General features: G+C 42.9%; 2 protein-coding genes and 1 long non-coding RNA gene across 14 annotated transcripts in view; 1 reads left to right on the forward strand and 2 right to left on the reverse strand.

Moving 5' to 3' along the window:
• Positions 1–426: 426 nt before the first annotated feature.
• Positions 427–9652, reverse strand: SUMO1 (small ubiquitin like modifier 1). Its single transcript, XM_032951400.2, has 5 exons — positions 9404–9652; positions 3722–3799; positions 2801–2878; positions 1971–2042; positions 427–1479 (listed from the first exon to the last, which is right to left on the reverse strand). Exons 1-5 carry the CDS (start codon positions 9413–9415, stop codon positions 1411–1413), a joined length of 309 nt encoding a protein of 102 aa, XP_032807291.1. The 5' UTR covers positions 9416–9652; the 3' UTR covers positions 427–1410.
• LOC142924225 (uncharacterized) lies at positions 8151–19216 on the forward strand. The gene is made up of 3 exons (XR_012941407.1): positions 8151–8688; positions 14546–14697; positions 17814–19216. It is a non-coding gene; the product is annotated as an uncharacterized LOC142924225 (long non-coding RNA).
• Positions 16171–22837, reverse strand: part of LOC116940953 (sodium-driven chloride bicarbonate exchanger-like) — an 80475-nt gene continuing 73808 nt past the window's right edge. For 7 of the 12 annotated variants that reach the window (XM_032951392.2, XM_032951387.2, XM_032951386.2 and 4 more), the window contains 6 exons: positions 22503–22676; positions 21544–21681; positions 21101–21130; positions 20416–20516; positions 19624–19728; positions 16171–18158 (listed from right to left, as the gene is read on the reverse strand). In XM_032951392.2, coding sequence (XP_032807283.2) covers positions 18077–18158; positions 19624–19728; positions 20416–20516; positions 21101–21130; positions 21544–21681; positions 22503–22676 — 630 coding nt within the window. In that variant the 3' untranslated portion in view covers positions 16171–18076. Of the gene's footprint in view, positions 19029–19623; positions 19729–20415; positions 20517–21100; positions 21131–21543; positions 21682–22502; positions 22677–22837 lie in introns of all 12 variants that reach the window. The other 5 variants (XM_032951389.2, XM_032951393.2, XM_032951398.2 and 2 more) reach the window with 3 other exon arrangements.

Consider the following 22837-nt stretch of genomic DNA (forward strand, 5'->3'; position numbering starts at 1 on the left):
TTAGTTTGCTGTGTCTGCAGCAAGCGTGTATGTGTACCTGTAGACGCACACGAGTGTGGGGGCAGAGCAGTAGTGTAGTGGTTAGCACGCTGTGTGGGGGGAGAGCAGTAGTGTAGTGGTTAGCACGCTGCACTACAAACCTGGCGACCCCAGTTCAATCCCCACTCACGGCCACCACCGGTGACGATTATTTGAACTGGTCCTGGACCTCCCCTAGATTGACTCAGCCTCAAACGAGGACCTGGTGAATATCGCCACTGGGGAGACAAAGGCGGCCGGGCATGGTGAATCGAAGTCCCGGGCGAAGCCAGGTAGTCAAGCTAGTTACTTACCGGTAACCTTCAGGTTACATTGCATATGCTTTTTAAACTATGGAAACGCTGTAAGTTTACCCTCTTGCATCAAAATACACCCACAATCGACATGTTGAGGTCTCCTTTTTTAATTTTATGTTAAAAGCCAACAATTTCAATGTTTTTATTAACAATAGGAGCTTGTACAACATACATTTAGCACAAGTGGTGTAGGGGAGTTGTCCCTCTGCTGACTGGAGTATGGTATAACATTTGAAACGCCATGTTAAACTTACAATAAGCAAAACCACAGCAAAATGAAAGTTGTATAATACAAGGACAATATTGCTTTATATTTTACAGCTTCTGTATGGAGTTTCCAAGACAAATTGTGTCAGTGAAGTACAAATGCTGCCCGTAAAATGTAAAAGCAATACAAATATGGATGCAAACCTTTTACAAGGAAATGGATATTTTCACGATGCACAAATTATTAAGCATAAAAAAAAGTTCAAGCATTTTTCTAAACCAGTAGTTGTCGTTAGCATACTCCTTGGGGGGAAAGATAGTTGGCTTATGTTTATATGCAATATTAAATTAATGCACACAAACTATCCTGGACCTAAACAGCTTTTGGCTAAGGTTAATGTTCTTTGTGCCCCATCAACTGTCCAACAATATAAAACATGCTTAACCGACACTCAATTGATCATTGTAAAGGTATGTATACCTGAACAAGTGTCGATAAAACTGTAAAGTTAATGATAGGAATGGCTATCTGCTAGATAACCTGAAAACACTAGCAATTGTTATTTCTCAAGGTATTTATAACTGGACAAGCATCTAAAAAAATGAAAAACTACAATTATGGCTATCTGCTCATACATGTCAAGTATGCCAAAAGCACACATCCAAATGAACGCATGAGTCTGCTTTAAACTAAAGCATCCAAGGTAAGTCAATTATCAAACATTAGTTTCTTACCGATATTACTAAACGACGTTTAATGTGTCTTAAAAAAAATTGTTTGGAAAAGCAGTGTACTGAGGGAGAGGCAAGGTTTTGGTGCTGGATAAGATCCCTGCTAACAGTGTTTGCGGTGGGTATGTGGTGTCTGTCAAGCCGTGTGCGTCCCTCCCATCTGCTCCTGGTACACCTCGATCACGTCTTCATCTTCCATGCCAAGCTGCAAAGGATGCTCAATTATAGGTAATCAGCAATGAACAAAAGCATACAAGAATGCATTTTTGTAGAACAGTTACATTGCAAATGAAAGCATGCGTAAAATAGTTAAATAGTGTACGTTTCACACTTCCTAGGTTCAAGTTTTCCATATTTAAATACTTCAAACATTTTATATTAGATCAATTCCTACCTGCCTTTCTGATGAATGTGTAAATCAGTGGGCGACAACAGCGGTGGTTAGCACCACGTCAATTATAATACATTTAATTGACTTATTGGCCACACATTTCTAGAGATCCTGTCGTGCCAGTTGGAACTTGATGCAGAATCACTGTGTTGTCATACCTTTAGAAATACTTTGTGCTACTTGCATATAACGAGTTGATATTAATTCATCCAATAATAATGGTAGGACTTCATTATATTATGTTCAGCTGTCTAAAACATGTAAACTAGGATTACCTGAATTGTACAATACTTATTTTTCCTTACCTCTTTTGGAGTTTGTTGGTCACTGATTCTCTGTCCTTCAAAGAGGAACCGCACAGAGTTTGCTGGCACACCCTAAAAGGAGCACATCGGTATTTGTTATGACCAAAACACACATGATGAGGGTTACTTTTCAATATTGTATTCTAATGATGTAAGCAATCTCTAATATTGTTTTATGGTTTGAAATCAACCTAAGCCAGCATTGAGAGGTGCACACTTAATTACAGAAATACAAGAGCACGTAAATTGGAGCATGTATACAAATAAAAAAAAACAGTGAATTGAGTAACTGGGCTTGGGCAAAACATGTTGCTTGAATGAACAATGGCTGGTGGTCAAGGCTATGGAGTGGCAGCCAAAGAAGGTAATACCTTCCCAAGTGAGGATACCCACCAGAAACGCTATGATGAAAATGGCTCTTGTGTAGGAGCTAGACTAGCACTGTGAAACTTAGATGTGATAATGGCTTGGGAAAATATCCATCCAGCAGTGAATAGTTCATGGCTAATGAAGCCAATTACATGCAATTGACACTTCATATGTTAGAATTGTATGAAAAGCAGTTAATTGGCTTTCCAAAAGTATGGGTTAACAGGCAATAGCATTACTCTACACCATGTGAAGAGCCAGGAATGATCGCTATATTTGTCCATTTCATGCTATTGTAGAGTTGTCATGTAACTATTTCAATGACAGCCAGTAAAACAATGGTGTGCATAAGTTGTAAAGGATCTATCAGACAATTTACATATGCAATAAAAACAGCATACTAATGCACGTTATACTGTTTACAATATTTCTGTATATAAGGATACAAAGTGATGTTTTACCTGTCTCTGGCAGTATGATTCCTTAAGTTTTTTAAGCTGTGTAGTCATTTTCACCTTGAAGTGAATTTCACTGTTGTCCTGAAATAATCAAATACATTTACTGGTAAATTAAAACTCCACTGTGTTGGCCACTGTCCAACATGTTTCATAACTTTAGTTTAATCGATCATATCCCACAAATTTATAGCACATATTTTAGATTTTCATAGCAAGAAAAAAGTGTAGCATACATAAATATTGCTGAAAAGTTTGGCTCAAGATAAATATAAGCACAACAAAAGTCACGTACAAAAAGTTTGTTCAATACGAAGTATTATTTAAGGGACAACTGAAAAACACAACAAAGTATTCTTTCAGAAAAATGTATTTGACAATGAAAAGCAAAACATTTACATGCCTAAAGAGAAAATGTTTAAATAAACACATTGCTTGCTATGACATGGATATGAATTGTATACAATGACAATGGAACAATAAAAATGTATCATGCAAAGATGAACCTGTTGCAATGAGGAAAAATGGGTTATGGAATACGAATTAAGAGACATTAAAAGAAGAGAAATTCGCTTGGGCAAGACATCTTTAGGAGAGATGGCTGAAGGCCGACACGGGTTATGGAATGGTAGTCACAGAAATAACACACCTGAGGGTTGCCAACAATGGGAGGTGGAGCAATGAGATTATCTCATGCAAAGCACCGATATGTATTGTGGCATCACGAGGCCATGAGGGATGGCAATGATGTAAGGGAGGGGTCTTCATTCAAAAGTGGATTACTTTTGGGAGTTGCTGATATGATTTCAGAAATTATTTGACAGTATCAACACAAAATTTTAACAAATCAAAGGACCTTCAACTCATATTCTTGAAAATGTTTCGACCCACTATTTAGAAAACTTATGGTATGCAATGTGCAACAACCTGTCCAATCACTTTGAGCTTGATGTATTCTCCTTCCTTTGTTTCAGGTTTTTCTCCATCAGCAGCAGGCTTCGTTTCCTGGTACGTAAAGATGCACAGTCAATGAAAAGTGACAAGACACATCATACGCTACATTTGCAATTCACACGACTAGAGTGTAGAAACAACAGATAACCATGTGTACCCATTGAGCAACTTTTAAACTATAAATGAAAGGTTTTAGAGTCAAACAATGGTTTTTCTCCACTCCAAATTAAATAAGATTGTACAACAATTTTTAAATATAGCCAGGAAAGTTTTACAAGGTGTTAAAAAAATCACGGAGAACCAGCTTGGGCTGTTATGCTAGGAAACCCACTTCTAAAGTTTGACATGAAACCAATAGACAGAGTAACTCAAACTCCACATGATAGGTCATAACTCAACTTGCTGTACTGCCACAGTTTCCTGCAGGAAGGCATAATTTACACCATGACTTAAAACTTAGTACGAGGTGAACTGCAGGTATGTTTAGTTGTGACTCACAATCTTCTCATTATTGTCAATTCACTGCAGCATGAGCACCTCCCAACACTGTGTGGGTAGGGAGGGGGGGGGTCAATCCTGCCCAATTTCCGAGATTTCTCAAGATCAGAAGAATCCTGGGCTATTTGGACATAAGCCTTCATTTTGATGTATAAGTATAACTAATTAGTTAAGTAGTGCCATTACAAGTTTTAGTGCAAGGTTATATGTCTCGGTTCTCCCAACTAGTGAACTTCATTCTTAGCAATGTGCGGCCAATACCAAAATGAAAGTAAGCAGTCAGACACCCTGCTAAGTCTAAGATTAGGCAAGTTAGCACATGGCACACTTAGATGTACAAGCAATTAGCACGTCTTTATAACAAGAGTCTGAAAGGCAATGGGTTCAAATAATTCCAACAGCAGCTAAAATCACCAGCAACTGTTGCTCAATTACATATCTTTACAGCATGAGTGTTCCCTCTTTAGATACGTGGGTTTTCTCACACATGATATAAAAAACACTCAAAAGGAAATGGCCAAACATTCCAAAAATAATTATTTTAAGACTTGGTGGGGTTCTCCTGGGCAAAAGTTTTTCACTACAATGCACGACACATTACACTACACAGCATCCTACACTTTAGTATGTAATGGTCATTACATTGCACATTTGCATTATACAGTAAACGCAGACTGATAAAATAGGGTAAAGGTGCAGTGGCCACAATCCATTGATGAATGCCGTTACAAGTTTAAATTATTAGCCCACGTGTCCCTCTGTGTACTCTACATGTATTTTAACTGAGAAGGCGTGGGTCACAGGATTAATCGAAGGTTGGTCGGGGTTTGGTTTAAGGGTTAGTGTTAGGGTCATCGTTAGTCTCGATAATTATACGTTTCCATGACCAATGGGAACTTGGGCTGGGTCAGCCTAGTTTGGTTCAAATCCTGGTCTTGGGCGTGGGTTCCTATCCCAAAGAATGAGTCATGAGGCTCCATTGACTCATCCCTTCCCCTCCCTCGTCTCCCCACTACGTTCCGCGGTTGTGCAGAGGGGTCGGGAAGCAATCCCAAGTTTGTTTTTAACAATGTTTAACATAGGCTTGGGTTAGATTAGCCTCATCCATGATATATGTCTATTTTATATATTTTTTTGTCGTTTAACACAATCAAGGTGCTGAACTTGAGCAAAAGTTAGTTGCTCCATTCAGTGCACGTTCCGTGTCTGCGTTGACCCCATGACGCCTGACACCAGGGTTGGACAAGGGAAAACGAGTGGGGCACTAGGTGAAAAAGGGTGAGTAGGGGAGCTTGGCTCCAAAGTCAATTATAAATTGTCAAAAAAATTACAAAAACAAAGGGACTGCATGTGCATCACTTGGGTGTTCGGTAGTGCCGGTAGGGCTGCCGTGTGAACACGAACTCACGGGGCCAGGATGTGTCGAATTACCATGTTAGTACTGTATACTTGTCTGGGGTCATGGAAACACGAACATAAGAGTTTGCGTTTCAAGTTTGATTAAGGGTGTGTGTCTTAACAGTTGGGACGTGTCTTTAGAGTTCAGGTCAGTGTCTGGAGTTAACGCACGTTAAAGTAGTGTCGAGGTCAGGTGTTTAAGAGCAAAGATAAGTGTAGAGAGGCTGTCTAGGTGTAAGCGTCTGAGCTCGGGTTAATGTGTATTGAGTCTGGATCACGGAGAGCGTCCGGGTCCAAGTCGGGGTCTGTATTTTGAGGACGTGTTTGAGTCCTATTTGAAGGTTTGTTTTTAAGCTGGGTAGATAGGCAATCTGCATTTATTGTTAAGAGTTGGGCTGTGGTTAATAATTGTTTATAATAATGTAGATACATTCATGTATCCAGGAAGGTCACACCGAGACTCTCCCCCTAAGGGGTATTTGGTAATTCCATAAATGTTTTGAATGCGGAAACAGTGGTACTTGGAGAAACACCTGCATATGAAAACATTCGACATTCTGCAGATGAACCCATACGTGTACATAAATTTGCTACAGTCCACTGCCATCTCCTGAGTTGAGCAGTGAACAGATTTGCATGAACCTGCAGTTCTTTCGATACTGTACATAGTCCTCGGCTTATGAACACCAGACTTACGAACATCCGCAGTTATGAACCAGCTTCCATGAGATTATGTTTTAACATCGACTTGCCAACACTTGCTAACTGAACCGCTGAGTGATCCTCCGCGAGATGTAGTTACGACCTTCCGCTTGGAGTGTGCGCGCACACACGTGTGTGTAAAAGTGAGTGTGCATGTGTGTGAAAGTGAGTATGTGCGCGTGTGCACGCCCATGCCCCCATGCATGTGTGTGTGGAGCGGTAGTGCAATGATTAGCTCACTGCACTACCAACCCAGCGACACAAGTTCGATTTCCGCTCATGACCAACACCAGTGGCTCCACTGTCGACTCAGCCACAAATGCGTACCTTAGTGTGGTGTGTAAACATCGCCACTGGGGAGTTAAAGGCGGCCGGGCGTGGTCCTGGCCGCCCACCCCCTCGTGTGCCGTGTTGGCCTGCATAGGTGCTACTCGCTAACAGCACTTGCCCCAATAGTCTGTTAAGGCTATATGAGGAACCAATGTCATTGTGTGCGCACGCACGTACACCCGTGTGTAAGGAAAGTGAAACTAAACGGACTCCTCTACTTACGAACGAGTTAGGTTCCAGAGGTGTGTTCGTAAGTCGATTTGACTTATTGTACGGCATGGCCATTAAACACGGGGAATGGCTTTAAAAGTTGTATAATCTCCTGTAGATGCCACTGGTGCACAACGCTTTATCATGTCCACTTTATTTTTCGTCGTAATCGTGTCTCTTTCACCACTCTCATGCTTCGGAGAGAGTGGGGGTTGATAATGTTCGTGAAAAGCACAGAGAACGTCGTAGTGAACCGCACAGCGTTAATCGCACAGCGACGACACAACAACAATGATGATGATGATGGCCTAGGCAGAAATGCCGGGAGTGCTGGGTAATGACACCGAACAACCACCGCTATCCATTGAGCGGCAGTTGAACTTACGACTCTCGGTACGAACAGGCAACTGTACATACGAACAGGTTTGTTCGTATCTCTGAAAGTTCGTAAGTAGAGGAGTTAATGTAAAACTATATTTTTCTGTTACTTTATTGTTTTAGTTTCTATACAGTATCTATGACAGTATTACATGCAAATTTACAATATTTGTTATTCATGAGTTTAACCATGCTTCCCATTTTTGTTAACACGTAAGACATTTTGTAACATTGACCTATGTACATTTAGATTATAATGTGCTGATCTTTAAAGGTGTATTGAATTTTTTTTATTCTGCTCCTGACACTCCTGCTGTTATGGAGTGACTCATGCAGCCAGCCATGGCTGCAAAGTTTGGTCGTACATGTTATTTATATCGTTTATTATTTAATTTGAATCACAGTTCCAATTATCACTGTTACATTGTTTTTATAGCTCTATTTTGGTGATTTTGAAAACGTTTTGGTTTAGCCATGTGTGTTTGTTGTAGTACAGAGTTAACCTGATAACTTTAATCTACATTGTCTTATGGTTTATATTGTTTGACTTGCATCCCACTGGGATTTTTGCACACAGCGTTGAAATACGGTGTTTTTTCTGGAAGACTTTTTGTTTTTTCCTGGATTTTTCTGTTGCGCGTAGTCACTTTAAGATGTTTCTTTGTTCATGTTTTTGTTTTGTTGCGGTTGCACCCGAGTCAAGAGCCGCATGGCTCACAGGGCTATCTACATATATATAAAAGGCAAAGTTGTGAATGTGTCTGTTCAAAATGTTTAGCCTACTTCCCGACATGCAACAAACTGGAAATTTGCCATGTGGGTACTTTCCAGACTGTACACCATGCAAAAATGATTAAAATACACTTTTTTGGGGGAGAGCTCAATAATGTATATATTTTTTGCACGGCAAGTGAGCTGTGACGTCAAATCTGTCACGTGACCCGCGCATGCGGAAGCGTAACGCATAGTAGTGTAGTGGTTAGCGCGCTGTGTATGTGTCTGTGTGGAAGCGTAACGTATTGTAGTGTAGCGGTTAGCGCTCTGTGTATGTGTCTGTGTGGAAGCGTAACGTATTGTAGTGTAGCGGTTAGCGCGCTGCGCTACGAACCCGGCGACCCGAGTTCGATTCCCGCTCACGGCCACCACCGGTGACGATTATTTTAACCGGTCCTGGGCCTCCCCTAGGTCGCCTCAGCCTCAAACGCGTAACTGGTGTGGTGTGTGAACATCGCCACTGGGGAATCCAAGTCCCGGGCGAAGCCGGGTAGTTAAGCTAGTACCTAATAAATAAAACTGAACATACAGTACATTATTGCGTTCCGACTTACGAATACTTCGACTTACGAACGTATCTCGAGAACCAAGCTCTTTCGTAAGTCGATGACTGCCCTACTCGATTGCATGTGCACGCCACGACGCCCTGGGTAAGTGTTCGCATGTAAAAAAAAAATCCATGTTTGTATTTACGTATACTGGATAGTCAGTGTTTTGAGTTGGTGTTTTGAGTTCAAGTACAGTGTTGTTAAAGTTTGATTTAACTTAACAATAGAGTTGGGGACTTGGGATTAAATTTGTGTATTGTTTATGAAGGTTGGTCATTCGAGGCTGAGTCGCGATATAGCTTAGTGTTCAGCCAAGGCCTGGGTTAGTGTTTACAAACTGTGTTTAGTGCAATGGCCGTAGTCTGGGTTTGATGATTTGTCTGGGTTGGTGATTCGCGAGGATTTAATAAGGTTGTGAATTTAATATTTTTAGGGTCTGGCTCGGAGTAAATTTAGAGTCAGTCTTTTAAATCACGTGCCGAGCAAAGGTTTCGATTGCAATCGTTTCACACACAGCTTCTGAGAAAAGTGTTTAGAATGCGTGTCTATAGCGTAGCCCGCGTTCAGGCAGAGCCTTGCGAAGCCCGCCCCTACAGTTCGTGTTTTTAGTGCGCGCTTAGGGCTAGAGTCAGATGGTCGGTGTTCACGGGGTTATGGTTCATAGCCCGTGTTAATGGCTAGTGTTGATGTCCCGCGTGCAATTGCCCGACGTTGCCCAACGTTGCCCGCTGACGATCTTTTCTTGCCGCCTCCATCCCGATGAATGGGGGCCCACACTGTGGCCTAGCGCAGCCGCGGCCTCGCCTAGGGCACGCACCTGATCAGACATCGTGAAGCGAGGCGGCGTTGAGAGCGAGTCCCGCTGCCGAGCGCTGGCGGCCGGATGTCCCTCTTTGGTCTTGATTTGGAAGAAGAAAAAACACCCAACGACAACAGCAAAGAGCCGCGGCGCGAATCGTTCGCCGCAAACAAACTCGGGGCTAGGAACGACAACAACGACGAAGGAGGCGCGAGGATAAGACGGCCCCAGCGGCTCGCGACGGCGTGACGTCACGAGTGGATTTCCTAGCGCGGATAAGCAGGCCGACGTTGACCCCCCCCCAAACCGCGCGCCCCATTGGTCGAGAGTAGGCCATGTGATGCGTGTATGGAGGGGGGGAGGGTGTACGCGCGCGCGTCCGTTGTGGGAAATATAATCGTACCCCTGCCTGGAGATTTCGATTCTTTTAATCGGCCTACTGGTGTAATCGACATCAAGAAACGATTAGTTGTTGGTTTAATTTTTGTGACACTTTTTTCAAATTTTCTTGCTGTGGTTTTCACACCAGATGATGATTTTGCTTGTGTTGCAGTCGAAACGTCGTGATAGTTTTATTGTTTTATATATTTTTTATTATTTTATTGTTTCCCTTCTACGTGACTTTACCGAAAGAACCAAGAATATGAATCCCTGCAGTCACGAAAGCTTTAAATCAAAATGTAAAGGGTGTTTAAAAAAATGGACCCGTTTGTAATCGCCATATCTCTGCAACCACGAAGCGCCCACGAATGAAATTCTTACCACTTGAAAGGGCGGGGGCATAGAGTTTCAAATGATTACCGCGAGATGCCTCTCCCAGCGCACAAACAGCCCCTAGCCTCAGTCACTCTCTAGATGGTGACTCCAGCGTACAAACAGCCCCTAGCCTCAGTCACTCTCTAGACGGTGACCCCAGCACACAAACAGCCTCTAGCCTCAGTCATTCTCTAGATGGTGACCCCAGTACACAAACAGCCTCTATCCTCAGTCACTCTCTAGATGGTGACCCCATCGCGACACAAACAGCCCCTAGCCTCAGTCACTCTCTAGATGGTGACCCCAGCACACAAACAGCCCCTAGCCTCAGTCATTCTCTAGATGGTGACCCCAGTACACAAACAGCCCCTAGCCTCAGTCATTCTCTAGATGGTGACCCCAGTACACAAACAGCCCCTAGCCTCAGTCATTCTCTAGATGGTGACTCCCACAACACAAACAGCCCCTAGCGTCAGTCATTCTCTAGATGGTGACCCCACCGCGACACAAACAGCCCCTAGCCTCAGTCATTCTCTAGATGGTGACCCCAGCGCACAAACAGCCCCTAGCCTCAGTCATTCTCTAGATGGTGACCCCAGCTCACAAACAGCCCCTAGCCTCATTCATTCTCTAGACGGTGACCCCAGTGAACAAACAGCCCCTAGTCTCAGTCACTCTCTAGATGGTGACCCCAGCACACAAACAGCCCCTAGCCTCAGTCATTCTCTAGATGGTGACCCCAGCGTACAAACAGCCCCTAGCCTCAGTCACTCTCTAGACGGTGACCCCAGCACACAAACAGCCCCTAGCCTCAGTCATTCTCTAGATGGTGAGCCCAGTACACAAACAGCCCCTAGCCTCAGTCATTCTCTAGATGGTGACCCCAGCGCACAAACAGCCCCTAGCCTCAGTCATTCTCTAGATGGTGACCCCAGCTCACAAACAGCCCCTAGCCTCATTCATTCTCTAGACGGTGACCCCAGTGAACAAACAGCCCCTAGTCTCAGTCACTCTCTAGATGGTGACCCCAGCACACAAACAGCCCCTAGCCTCAGTCATTCTCTAGATGGTGACCCCAGCGTACAAACAGCCCCTAGCCTCAGTCACTCTCTAGACGGTGACCCCAGTGAACACAAACAGCCCCTAGCCTCAGTCATTCTCTAGATGGTGAGCCCAGTACACAAACAGCCCCTAGCCTCAGTCATTCTCTAGATGGTGACCCCACAACACAAACAGCCCCTAGCCTCAGTCACTCTCTAGATGGTGACCCCAGCTCACAAACAGCCCCTAGCCTCAGTCACTCTCTAGATGGTGACCCCACCGCGACACAAACAGCCCCTAGCCTCAGTCACTCTCTAGATGGTGACCCCACCGTGACACAAACAGTCCCTAGCCTCAGTCACTCTCTAGATGGTGACCCCAGCACACAAACAGCCCCTAGCCTCAGTCACTCTCTAGATGGTGACCCCAGCACACAAACAGCCCCTAGCCTCAGTCATTCTCTAGACGGTGACCCCCCACAACACAAACAGCCCCTAGCCTCAGTCACTCTCTAGACGGTGACCCCCCACAACACAAACAGCCCCTAGCCTCAGTCATTCTCTAGATGGTGACCCCACCGCGTGCTGCAGCTCAGCAAGGCTGAATCCGTAATTGCGGTGCAGCGTGCGTTTCAACGGCGTTTTGGCATTGATCCGCCAGTGTCAAAGAGCATTCGTCGTTGGTCCCTACAATTTAAGGACACGGGGCTGCTGTTGATGTAAGGGGCAGAGCACAGGGCGACCACGCACCTCAGAGGGAAACGTGAGAAGAGAGGCGTACGGGACGAATTCAACTATCGCCTCGATATTCTTATTCAACGTGACTTTACCGAAAGAGCTAAGAATATGAATTACTGCAGTCACGAAAGCTTTAAATCAAAATATCGCCTCGATGTTGTCCCGTACAGCAGGAGGAGGGCACATAGAGCATTTATAAAATGTTTAGTAAAACTTGATAACTCATTGAACCGTTTGTAACTTTTTGTGTAATTGTAAGATGTTGTCATCGTGAAATATACTGCTTTGAAATTGGGTCCATCTTTTTTAAAACACCCTGTAATGTGCCATAAATAATTTAGATGATCTTCTTGGTTCTTTCGGTAAAGTCAGTGACTTTACCAGAAGATGAATCCTTGCAGTCACGAAAGCTTTAAATCGAAATTTAATTTAGATTATTTATAGTTTTTTTTGCCGCTATAAATTTCCACATTATAAGCCACTTTGTTGAGCTCTCATTTGTGGCCAGGTCACTTCTGAAAAAGAATTTAATATCTAAGTGGGATTTACCTGAGAAGATACAACTAAAGTTTAGTTTTACTTGTATATATTTTTCAAAGTGATTCATTTACCTTCCCTTTACTTTCCACTTCTATCATGCTATTGTATTGTTTGTTGTTTAACGTTCTGACCCGCCCCTCCTGGACACCTGTGAAAAAGAGCTTTATAGCTCATCGGATTCCTCCAGTATGAATATCCCGATTCTAAATTGTTGCATTGAGTCCGTTTGGACGAATAATTATACGGGATAAGACCGATGATAGTAATACTATTGTCATGTAGGTGGTGGTTGTTGCTGGGTTTGTCGATGTTTATCTTCACGACCTGGCTGTTAGTTACTTTATTTTGGGTGGGGGGGATGTATTTTCTTGTGCTTTCGACACGGAGCAGGTTTCGCATATCCTGTGTCATTACCGACCGTGATCTATCTACTGCTGGATTAAGGCCCCCTTTCCAAAAAAATGTATGGCTGTGAATTTATTGTGGAAGTTTGCCGGCCAATTGTGGAAGTGAGGCCCTCCCAGTGAGTGGGAACAGTGGGAATGGGTTGAAAATTTAATAGTTTGTGTGACGCGCGTGTGATGGGTTTGGTGGAGTCATAAGAATTCAGGGCTTGCGTTTATAAATGTAAGGAATTCTTGAATATGAAGATTGTTTTTTTATGTGGGATGATCCTGGATTGTAAATCTCTCTCTTTGCGAATTGTATTATTGGGCGGTTCCTTTATTGTTAAGCCTGCACGTCCACATTTTCACACATTTTCCCCGATCGTAAAGTACAGGGCTCGTGTGTGTGTGTGATGGGATTATTTTGGGAAAAATTAAGCAACCGTGTGTGGAATTTTGGATCCTAAGTATTTGTCTGTGGGGAGTGGAGCGTGAGTTTGCGGATGTAGGTTTTTATTTATTTTCCGTGCCTTTATTTATCCCTCCCCCCCGTGGTATATTCCAGTTGTGCTGTATCATAATGAAATTGAGAAATTTCCATTTGGGTGTTTTATTGCCGCTAGCATTGCATCAGACTGTCAGAGAACCACTGTGAAATTTGAAGTTACTGTACGTCAATATACTGTACCTCTTGATTTAGATGTTAAAGGCCTCGACCAGAATTTTGTATTTCTGTACTACATTATATTTTCATATTTCTCAATCCAGTACAGTATCGAAACTAATGTCGATCCTTTACATGTAATTTTGTTTGGATTGCAATGTTCTGTATATTTAAATGTGTAGTCTATATATTTTAAACGTGTGGATAGTTTCTTATACACGTGTATTTTAAGGCTGTGCTCCATTTGTGTTCAGCCATAAAATCCTATTGGCTTGCCACTATCTGGAGACATGTGTTGCAATTGATAATGAACGGTTAAAGTATAGCTGTGGTCTACTGCAGAAATCTCTACTAAAATAAGTCATCACAGAATACTAATTTAAGTACTGCTGCATCGCCATTCCTGTGAAGGTGCGAGATACTGACGGTACAAGAGCGTGGCATGAAAAATACACAACTAAACACATGAATTAGGTATAGGTATGTTGTTTACATGAAGGATGCAGTTGTTGCCAACGATGATGTGTTGCAATAGGGTCATGTTTTGTTTCAGTGAGGTTGTAAGGTTCGGATTAATGCACTCAAGACTCGAGTATTATTCACATATATGTCCATTGTACGACACTCCACTGAAACAGGCCATCCTATGCCAGGCAGGGCACATGGCTTAAGAAGGTCATTGACTTATACGCGATGTTGATCAGTGTGGATTTGTGACGGCGGAGAGCATAAACGTGGAAGCACAGTATGGTGCAATGGATTTTGCTGCATGGCCCCTGCTGACAACGAAGCCTTGCAGTAGCCTATAAACAGGTCCCTGCAAGGTGGGCTGGTAGGACAAGTCTCTGCGCTGTCTATTGCTGATTTTACACCCAACAGCACGATATTTCACTTCGTTAAAGTATTGAAAGGGGACGGACGGACGGACACATTAATCTATTGCAGGTTGGTACACTCAGTTTACAACTTCGTTCCTACCAGTACTAGTACTTTATCTCTGTGATGAACGCTATCACTTTCCATCGTTTTCATGCAGGGAGCGCTGCAAACCTACACGTGCCCCCTGCATGAACGACGGAGGCGCAGGGACAGACGTTGGATTACGTTGGAGTCGATCTGCAGACGGCGGTCTTCTCGCACGGCCAGCAGCTCTCCGTCGCCTGATCTCGATCCCGCAATCCCAAACAGGTGAAAGTCCGCATCGAACCGAACCCCCCAAGCAAGGCTATCGACTTAACGACGAGAGAAAATTCACACGAAATGTCCTTTTCAATTAAGTCTTCCAGATGTAAAATTATATAAGCTTTTAATTAAGAAATAAACGTGTCTAATTCAAAACAATAAAATTCAAAGATGTTTCATTTTAAAACTTCAAAACAGAGCATTGGGTGCTTGCGTGAATGCGTCGGTCATGTGCAATTTCGTTTGTGACTTTCCTGGCCGAAGGCCGTCAACGGTTGTGAGGGGCGCCACAGGCACCCCCGAACAACCCCTAGTTTTATATAAGGTGGCCACCCACTCAAGCACTACATATATATTCAAACATGCCTAGCGTCCGAAATTGGGTGCATTCCAGGTGATTGGGTCATTGGTGTTTTGCGTAACCAGCTTTATTTTGCAACTGTTGAAATGCCATCTCCTTTCAAAAAGCTTCCATTTGTTTCAAGATCGTTTTTTTTTGTCCATGGTTATATAATTGTGTTATTACGGACTATTGAGTTGCACCGAAGTGAGTGTTGCACGTTGCTCATTTTAGTTGACAAGCCAGAGCCAGCTGTGGAAATTCCACATTTGTATTGCTGGTAGGGACCATGACTACAAACAATGCCGGTTTATCACCAAGCAAGGTTTCTCACTTTAGTGGCACTGGAGCAGAGCCACCAAGCGAGGGTAAGATTGAAAACTAATTTCTTTAGAACTGCTTTTTGTTGAGTTTGTTGTCCACCTTAGCACGGTTAACTATATACAGTGTCAAATAAGTCCATCATACATACATACCAAACGTCCCGATTTGGCAGAAAGTCCAGGCGTGAAAAACGAGATTTTGGCCCTGGTTTAAGATTTTCTGGCTTCATGCTAGACTTACGATGCTGGGAACGGGTGGGGTTGATGGAGAGGGTTCTGCGAGCATACCACCTTGTGTCCCAGTTGAGTCGGCCAAGTTAAGCCTGGCTGGTGTTTGAACTGAAATATTCGTAATTTTCAGTCAATACATATTTTCTATCAATTCAATTTGAACAAATAACTGGGCATGCTGTTTATATTATCACAACATTCAGGTACCTTACACAAACACCAGAACTATAATAATAATAAGTAGCACGTGTCGTTTGTTGTAGAGGTTCATAGTTCTAATCATGCTTACTGCAGATGTATTAACCGTGAAAATGATCTGCGCTGTCTTCGTCGCAGTGGACGCTAAAGCACTCCTGACATTATTCGCAAGAGTAGACCATTGTGTTCCAGTGTCAGAGTCCAAATTTTCCATATTCCAAAATTACCCACGAATGGCTCAATTGGGATTATACATTGCAAACATCACCCCCTACTGCCAGACTAAATGCCCCAGGCCACTATCCTGGTCTCTTCAGTTCTCACCTTGTTAAACAAAATAAAATTAATGACAAGAGCGATCTCACAAATAATAAAACACACTTGTGGTTCCAGTTTTATTAATTTATTGCTTTCCTCATTAAAAACGGGTCATTTCACATCTTTACAAAATACGAACGTTTCTGTTTGAAAGATGTAGCTCAAATTTTTTAAACAAACTCCACTGCTGGGCCCAGAGATAATGAATCTAGGAAATGTTGGCTTTTTTTGTCACATCCACAATGTTACTGTTCACTGCCTATTTCTAACAGCATGGGACCAACAGTGGCAGTCAGAAATGCTGTATTGTGTATCACTGTGGACCCTAACAGCTGTCCCAAGAGCCTTTAAACTGGGCTCTTTGTACTGTGGATATTGGACATAAACATGCCTTGTGGCACGTATTTTTGTTAACTTTTCTTTATTGGGCCAGGTCATGAAATACTACAGGAAGGCCAGGTATACAGAGACACTGATTTTCACGTTTCTTGTCAAAGGTAGAAATTACACGTAGAAGCTGTTGAAAAAGAATCTTTAAGTACAAACATTAAAAGGAAGAGTTATACTACTTCACAGCCTAATTCAAAAGGGCATTATAGATCTGTAAAAATCAACACCGCTTGATTGCGAAAAGGATAACTGGTGCTCTTCACATTCACTGGGAGAATCCACATTCGGGCTTCTCACGGTTACTATAAATGTGTTATTTCCCAACAGGCAAAATTACTCTCACAAATACAATATTTCACTTTACCTGGTGGGTAGATTCACCTGCTAAAACACAGTGTCAAGTGAGAATTATAGCCCAGCTTGCAAAATGGGGGGGAAAAAACCCCACCCAGGTCCTTTTAGTACAACTTTAACCCAAAACAGCCGAAGGAGTGCTGGGTAACAAGTACAGCGATCGTCAAAATCACAACCACTCTACATATGGTCATTCTTCATTATCAAGTTTTCCAAAATTGTCTGTGTTGATCACACTTAAGCAGAAATACAATGGAGATTTGTTGACAAGTAAACTGCATTTATAAGACTTGAGTTACTTAGAAGAAACATAATTAAGGCGACTGGATCAAATGTTGGCAGTGACTATAACATTTCTGATGCGCAATGTATAAAACATACAGCTTACAACAAAAGAAATATACACCACCATCACACCAGTGAAATCTCTTAAATAAATTAATCCTTAAAGGAGCATTTATCATCATCTGATAAGCATTTTGTTCGACAAACATCTCCCAAAAGTACCATAACGGTTTTCACCAAAATAATGTCGATTGTAGCTGTTATCTAAATATACAAAAATTATGAGTGAAAATTAAATAATGTATGATCGACATGTGCTGTAAACAAAAGCATTAAACAAGTATTACTCAAGGACTACGAGTAAGTGCTATTGAAGGAAGTACTGGAACAAAATACAAATGTTTTTTTCATCATACTGATGTTATTCAACAGTGAATCGTTTGAAATCAAGGATGTGCTTAATTACATGGCAGTTTACTTCAGAAGGAACGTTGCAGTCTTAAGTGATCAATGCGAGTCCCTTGGGAAGGGTACCCCCTGTCCATGAAGCTGCACTCGCAGTACTTTGCAGTGATTTTTAATTCAAGCTTCTGCATTGCACAATTAAACCTTCACAATGTAAATCAATGTGCATCGTGATCATCGTGTTCATTAAGGTGTCGGGTTTTTTTTCATTTCATCAGGGCAACAACCGACCCCTTTCTCCGACACCTTATTTCCTTCTCATTGTTTCACAAGATTCAACATTTTTCATTGTTGATGAACGTGTGCCGACGACAAGTTACGAAGCCATGACAAATGAAACGCCATGCTACTCTTACACGCCGAGCAGGACTAGACGGCACAGCAAGGGTGGCCGAGTGGGACTGGAAATCACAACCGTGGTGGTGGTGGTGGAAGCCGCTGACTGCGAGGCACTGCAGGGCGCCACGGGATACACGAGTCATCACACCGAGGTTTCCGAAGATACATGATGCTCGACATATCCTGGCACCAAGTTCACCTTCTTGCTGGGGTTTTGCCCGGAGCTGCAAAGTTTATCACGCAAACATGTGATGAGGCTGTAATTAGATCTTTGTCATAAACTGCGCTGGCATTTATGCCAGCCAAATATATTTTTGGTTTCATAACAGTTTGTTCGAAATTAGATTCACATACGTTTCAGTAATGCCTTTTAAGAAACACAAGCTGCTTAATGCCATTCAACGAGAGGCGATCCATGGTTGTTCATCATCACATGTCACGTCTGTATTTTCTTAAAGTCTTTCAGTCATGGCCTTGCATAAAAATGAAATGTTTTAATGAAAGTAACTGCATTCCTTAATTGTGTTCAATTGTGATACGCTTTAGTCGGTATGAAGGACGTACTGGTCATCTGCAAGTGATGGACTGCCTGCTCTGAAAGTATAGCATTTACATACAAATCTATATTTCAGTGTCAAATATTGGCTCTTTCGATAGAGCTTCATTCGAACTATTTATTCAGATTGCAGTTGGAAATGCAGAACCGTACATCATTACACTTTTTACTGGGGGCATTCACTATGTGCTGGTAAACATGAACAAATAAGCCATCTTCTATTAATATTTAAATAGAATATTAATAGTCTCTCCAAATTGAATGGCAGTTAATTATGTTGTTACATATAAATCACTCTGGAATAATAATGCATGCAAAATTAACAAAATAGCAGAAGTCTGAAAATGAAAGAAAAATAACGAAAAGTTCACCAACTGATGAACATTAACAGATGCTGTAATCGTGTATTAAATGGCAAACTGTTTTATAAGAGGGCATGCATGGGAAACCATGCAAACAAACTCAAAGTTGGCATTTTCAAAATCGGCACACGGTGGCAGACTGGCTTACCATTTGTTAAACAGGGGAAGGGGATGAGCTGATGACGGGGATGGGAATGAGAGTGTCGGTTAATGCTAAATATTAAACACGTAGAAAAATGTAATTCCAAATTAAATCTACAAGATGATACCAAGTTTGTTACAATGTTCTTATGCATGGAATCGCATGACTCAGCATGTTGTCGTGTTTTAAAATCTTTCATAATAAATTACAGCCCTTCATCAATTCAGTGCTGGATGAAAGTCTCTCCATGCCATGTCAGCCATACTTTGCCATGCTGCTCAGTGGGGGTTGATCAAGGAGGCAACCAGGACTGGTTAAAATATCACTCGCCACTAATGTTAGCTGTGGCCAGGAATTAAATTCAGATCGGTGCATTAACCACTGCTCCACTCTTATTAAAGAGCCTGAATACATTTCAATCAACTTTTTTGCACATTCCATAAAAGTCATCCCATGTTTACCAACAGCAAAGCCAATTACTTCTTCAGCCTTATCTATGGGTTCCTTGTAAATTCTTGATGAATATTAATGCACAACGGTGATATCCCAAATGTATAACATTTCTGTATTTCACCGTGCTAAAGGTATATATGTTTCGTTAATTTGCAAAACATAGTGATGCGATTCACCTCTCGACATCCACGTGAGCATTGTCAGTATTTCCAGCCAGAGTTTTCCACACCGCCGTCTTGGACATCTCCTCCGAGATGTTGATGATGGAAGGGTCATGATGGCTGAAGTTCAAAACGCGGCAAAATGGGCATAACTGGTTATCTGGGCACGATGGTGCATGCTTCTAATCCAGCACTTTGTACACAAGGATTGGTGAATCACAAGTGCTGCAAGGTTGGCAGATGGCCAGGAGATAGCACAGCAAATGGGTTTGTCAACCCATCCGCGCAGTTGTTTTGTGTGTTATTCCCTTGTTTATGTGGGGGGTTTTCTCCCAGTACTCCCGATTTCTCCCATATGCAAAACGTTCCTTCAAGTAATTGGGCACGCATCACAATAAAAAGGCTCTCCGGAAAATGAGTCTTGCGACCTAATGACTCTCTCCTGGATAAATAATAGCATTAGTATTGAATCTAAAGATGCAAACAATGAATTATATAAACCACTGAAATAAAGTACACAGTATATTAAAATATTCAACAATTCATATTAACGGATGCGATGTTTAGGGGCAAAAGTTATTCTTTGTATCAGATAATATTATATATCTTCTTATCTTTAAGGCAGTATTATTGGTGAATGCTTTGAGTTTTTGTTGTGCTCATGCACCAATCTCAACGCAAAGCATGTTTTTGTAAGCAAATACATAGCGCTGTGCAGGAAATTATGCCGTTTGGCTGTGTATTACATGCAGTGTCTATTCTGCATTCATAATACCGAGCTGGCAAATAGGAAAGATGTGGCGTCACCTGAACTTGATGCCCTTGACAGGGATCTTGAGAACGTTTCCTCCTTCCAGTGGAACCTGCACAGTGCCGACCTCGGCCACCTCCAGTATGCGCTGGGTCTCCTGAGGCACACGGTCATGCACGTTAGGACGATTCAACAACGAACATTAACCACAACGCGCCACCATTGATGCAACTGCCACGGCAGATCGCGCCCTTACGACACGCGTTGCCATTTTGCATGGACACATTTTTATAATCCAACGGCTAATATGAAAGTTCTTGAGATGTATTTCTTCCTGAAAATCTGAGAATTTAAACCCATTCCAGTAACCGCATTTTCTGAACATGTAGGGCGTCAAGCTAAACTGAAAACGATATTTTTTTACAACAGTGGTTGCATTGCTCTGCCTGTTTATGGACACACTTTGGTCAATAGCAAGGACGTTGTGGTTACTCACAAATAGAATAGAACAGCTGTTCAGTTCTCCGTGGCTTTGTGATGCATGTTGTTTCACACGAGAACGCATTTGTATAATAATGTAGTGGAAAAAAATGATTATTATTTTTTCTTCCTTCGTGTATGTTTGGAGACTCAAGTGCCGTTAGCATTGTGCCTTTTAAATAAGCAACAGAGACAAGTGGGCATGCAATGATGCAAGGGAACGCTCGGACATCGCCGTACACGCTGGACGTTATAACATACCCGGCTCCGGCTGCCTCCGCTGTTGCCGAGCTATTTGCGTAATGTTTGTGATGGGCCCAGGAAAAAGAAACAGGAAACAATGATGAGGACATGAGCCGCTGGGTCCCTAGTGCTGTGCTTATGGAGACTTCATTGGTGGAACATTTTTGATGGGCTTGCCGCAATATGTCGATACCACGATATAAGGGGTCCAACAATAATCGCATCGTCTGTTTTGCAAATAATAGTCTCACGTCACGATTATCGTTACTCATTTTAGTTTATAAATCAAATGACAATATTCGTGAAATAACAAACACAACATTTAATATTTCTAAAATACTGCACCTATTACCCGTTTGAAAGAGTGGTTTGTAAACGAGTGCTCTTTGTGGAGTAATCGAGGGTGGGCTTGATTGCTGTTTGCCCACTGTGTGTTACTCGAGGGGCGGTGACGCACACACCTCGCTGTCCTCCTGCTCGCGCAGAGCGTCCTCCAACTTCTTCTTCCTGCTCTCGGGCATGAGGTCGTCGAGCCAGCTCAGCTCCCGCTTGGTGAAGCAGAAGTCCAGCAGCTTGCGGATGAACACCAGCGCCAGGACCTTCAGCAAAATCAACGAGCGCACGGACGCGCGTGCTCACGAGTCGCTGAAGCCTCAGCAGAAAACCAAACATCTCCGTCATCCAGAGGATGGCAATAACCGAGTGTTGGTTTGCGAATCTATGTATGGATCTTTGAGTGTGATTCCCCTTTTATGCCTGGATGGTTATCTCTGGGTACTCCGGATTTCTCCCATATGCAAAACACTGCCTTAAAATGTAATTGGCCAAACATCCCAATGCAGGACCTTCCTCAAAAATAGTTGCATAACTCAGCGGGGCCTTCCTGGATCAATGACTATTCATGCCTGTGTGTCCAGATAGCGGGGGATCAGGCTGTCATGCATAAAACAGCTGTTATAAGTTGTGAGCAGCAGAGGCCAATGCAGCAAAATCGAGTCGTGTATTGTGCAATGCTCCATCGTCTTTGCTACCTGCCTTCACCAACCCACACTGACCAGCGTGATGAAATTGCCAAATAGCCCCCAAAACTCACATACGTCTGGACAGGCCCTCATCCAGCAGTGAATTGATAAAAGGGTTGTACATATACATTGGTGTTTTATTAAAATCGCGCTTTTAGAGAAGCATGGCCAAAGAGGGTGGGAGAAGGTCCTGCTCCAGACTGTGGACTACAGGTCACTTGAAGCGTTTGCAAAGGGTAGCTAATATTGCGTAGAGAGGTCGTCATCCGTCAGTGGATTGACAAAAGGGCTGTCCAGGTCCGTTAATATTATCGCTGCAATTGGCTGTGCGTCTACCGACTGGGGGGAGGGGGGGGGGGAGATTAGGCCGCCGAAGGTGCTCGTGCTCACGACGGTACCATCATGGGGAAGACGATGGCGGCGGGCGATGCCTTGATGACCCAGAGCAGCACGAGGCAGGTGAACTGCACGGCGGTGAACAGGTGCACCTTGCGCAGCGGCACGTGGCGCAGGTAGATGAAGTCGGGCTGGTGCTTCGCTGGCATTACGAATAACTTGATTCGGTCGAAGAACTGTTACGACGACCATTACAAATTAGTAACATTGTCAACATCATCATCATCATCAGTGTGAGCGTCACAATCATCCCCATGGCTCGAATGGATAGTTCATATGAACAGCTATGAGGTGCTTAAAGTCATGATAACCCAAGATACTATCCAACATTACTGTA

The sequence above is a fragment of the Petromyzon marinus genome, chromosome 10, assembly GCF_048934315.1.
Source record: "Petromyzon marinus isolate PM22_M1 ecotype Great Lakes invasive population chromosome 10, UKy_Petmar_22M1.pri1.0, whole genome shotgun sequence".
In the NCBI taxonomy this organism is placed as follows: Eukaryota; Metazoa; Chordata; class Hyperoartia; order Petromyzontiformes; family Petromyzontidae; genus Petromyzon; species Petromyzon marinus.

What these genes read in the sequence shown, in the direction of transcription:
- SUMO1 (XM_032951400.2), bottom strand. An exon ending in AGCTCAAAGTGATTGGACAG is followed by an intron (nt 2,879 to 3,721) that starts GTTGTTGCACAT and finishes TGATTATTTCAG; the next exon opens with GACAACAGTGAAATTCACTT. An exon ending in AATCATACTGCCAGAGACAG is followed by an intron (nt 2,043 to 2,800) that starts GTAAAACATCAC and finishes TGCTCCTTTTAG; the next exon opens with GGTGTGCCAGCAAACTCTGT.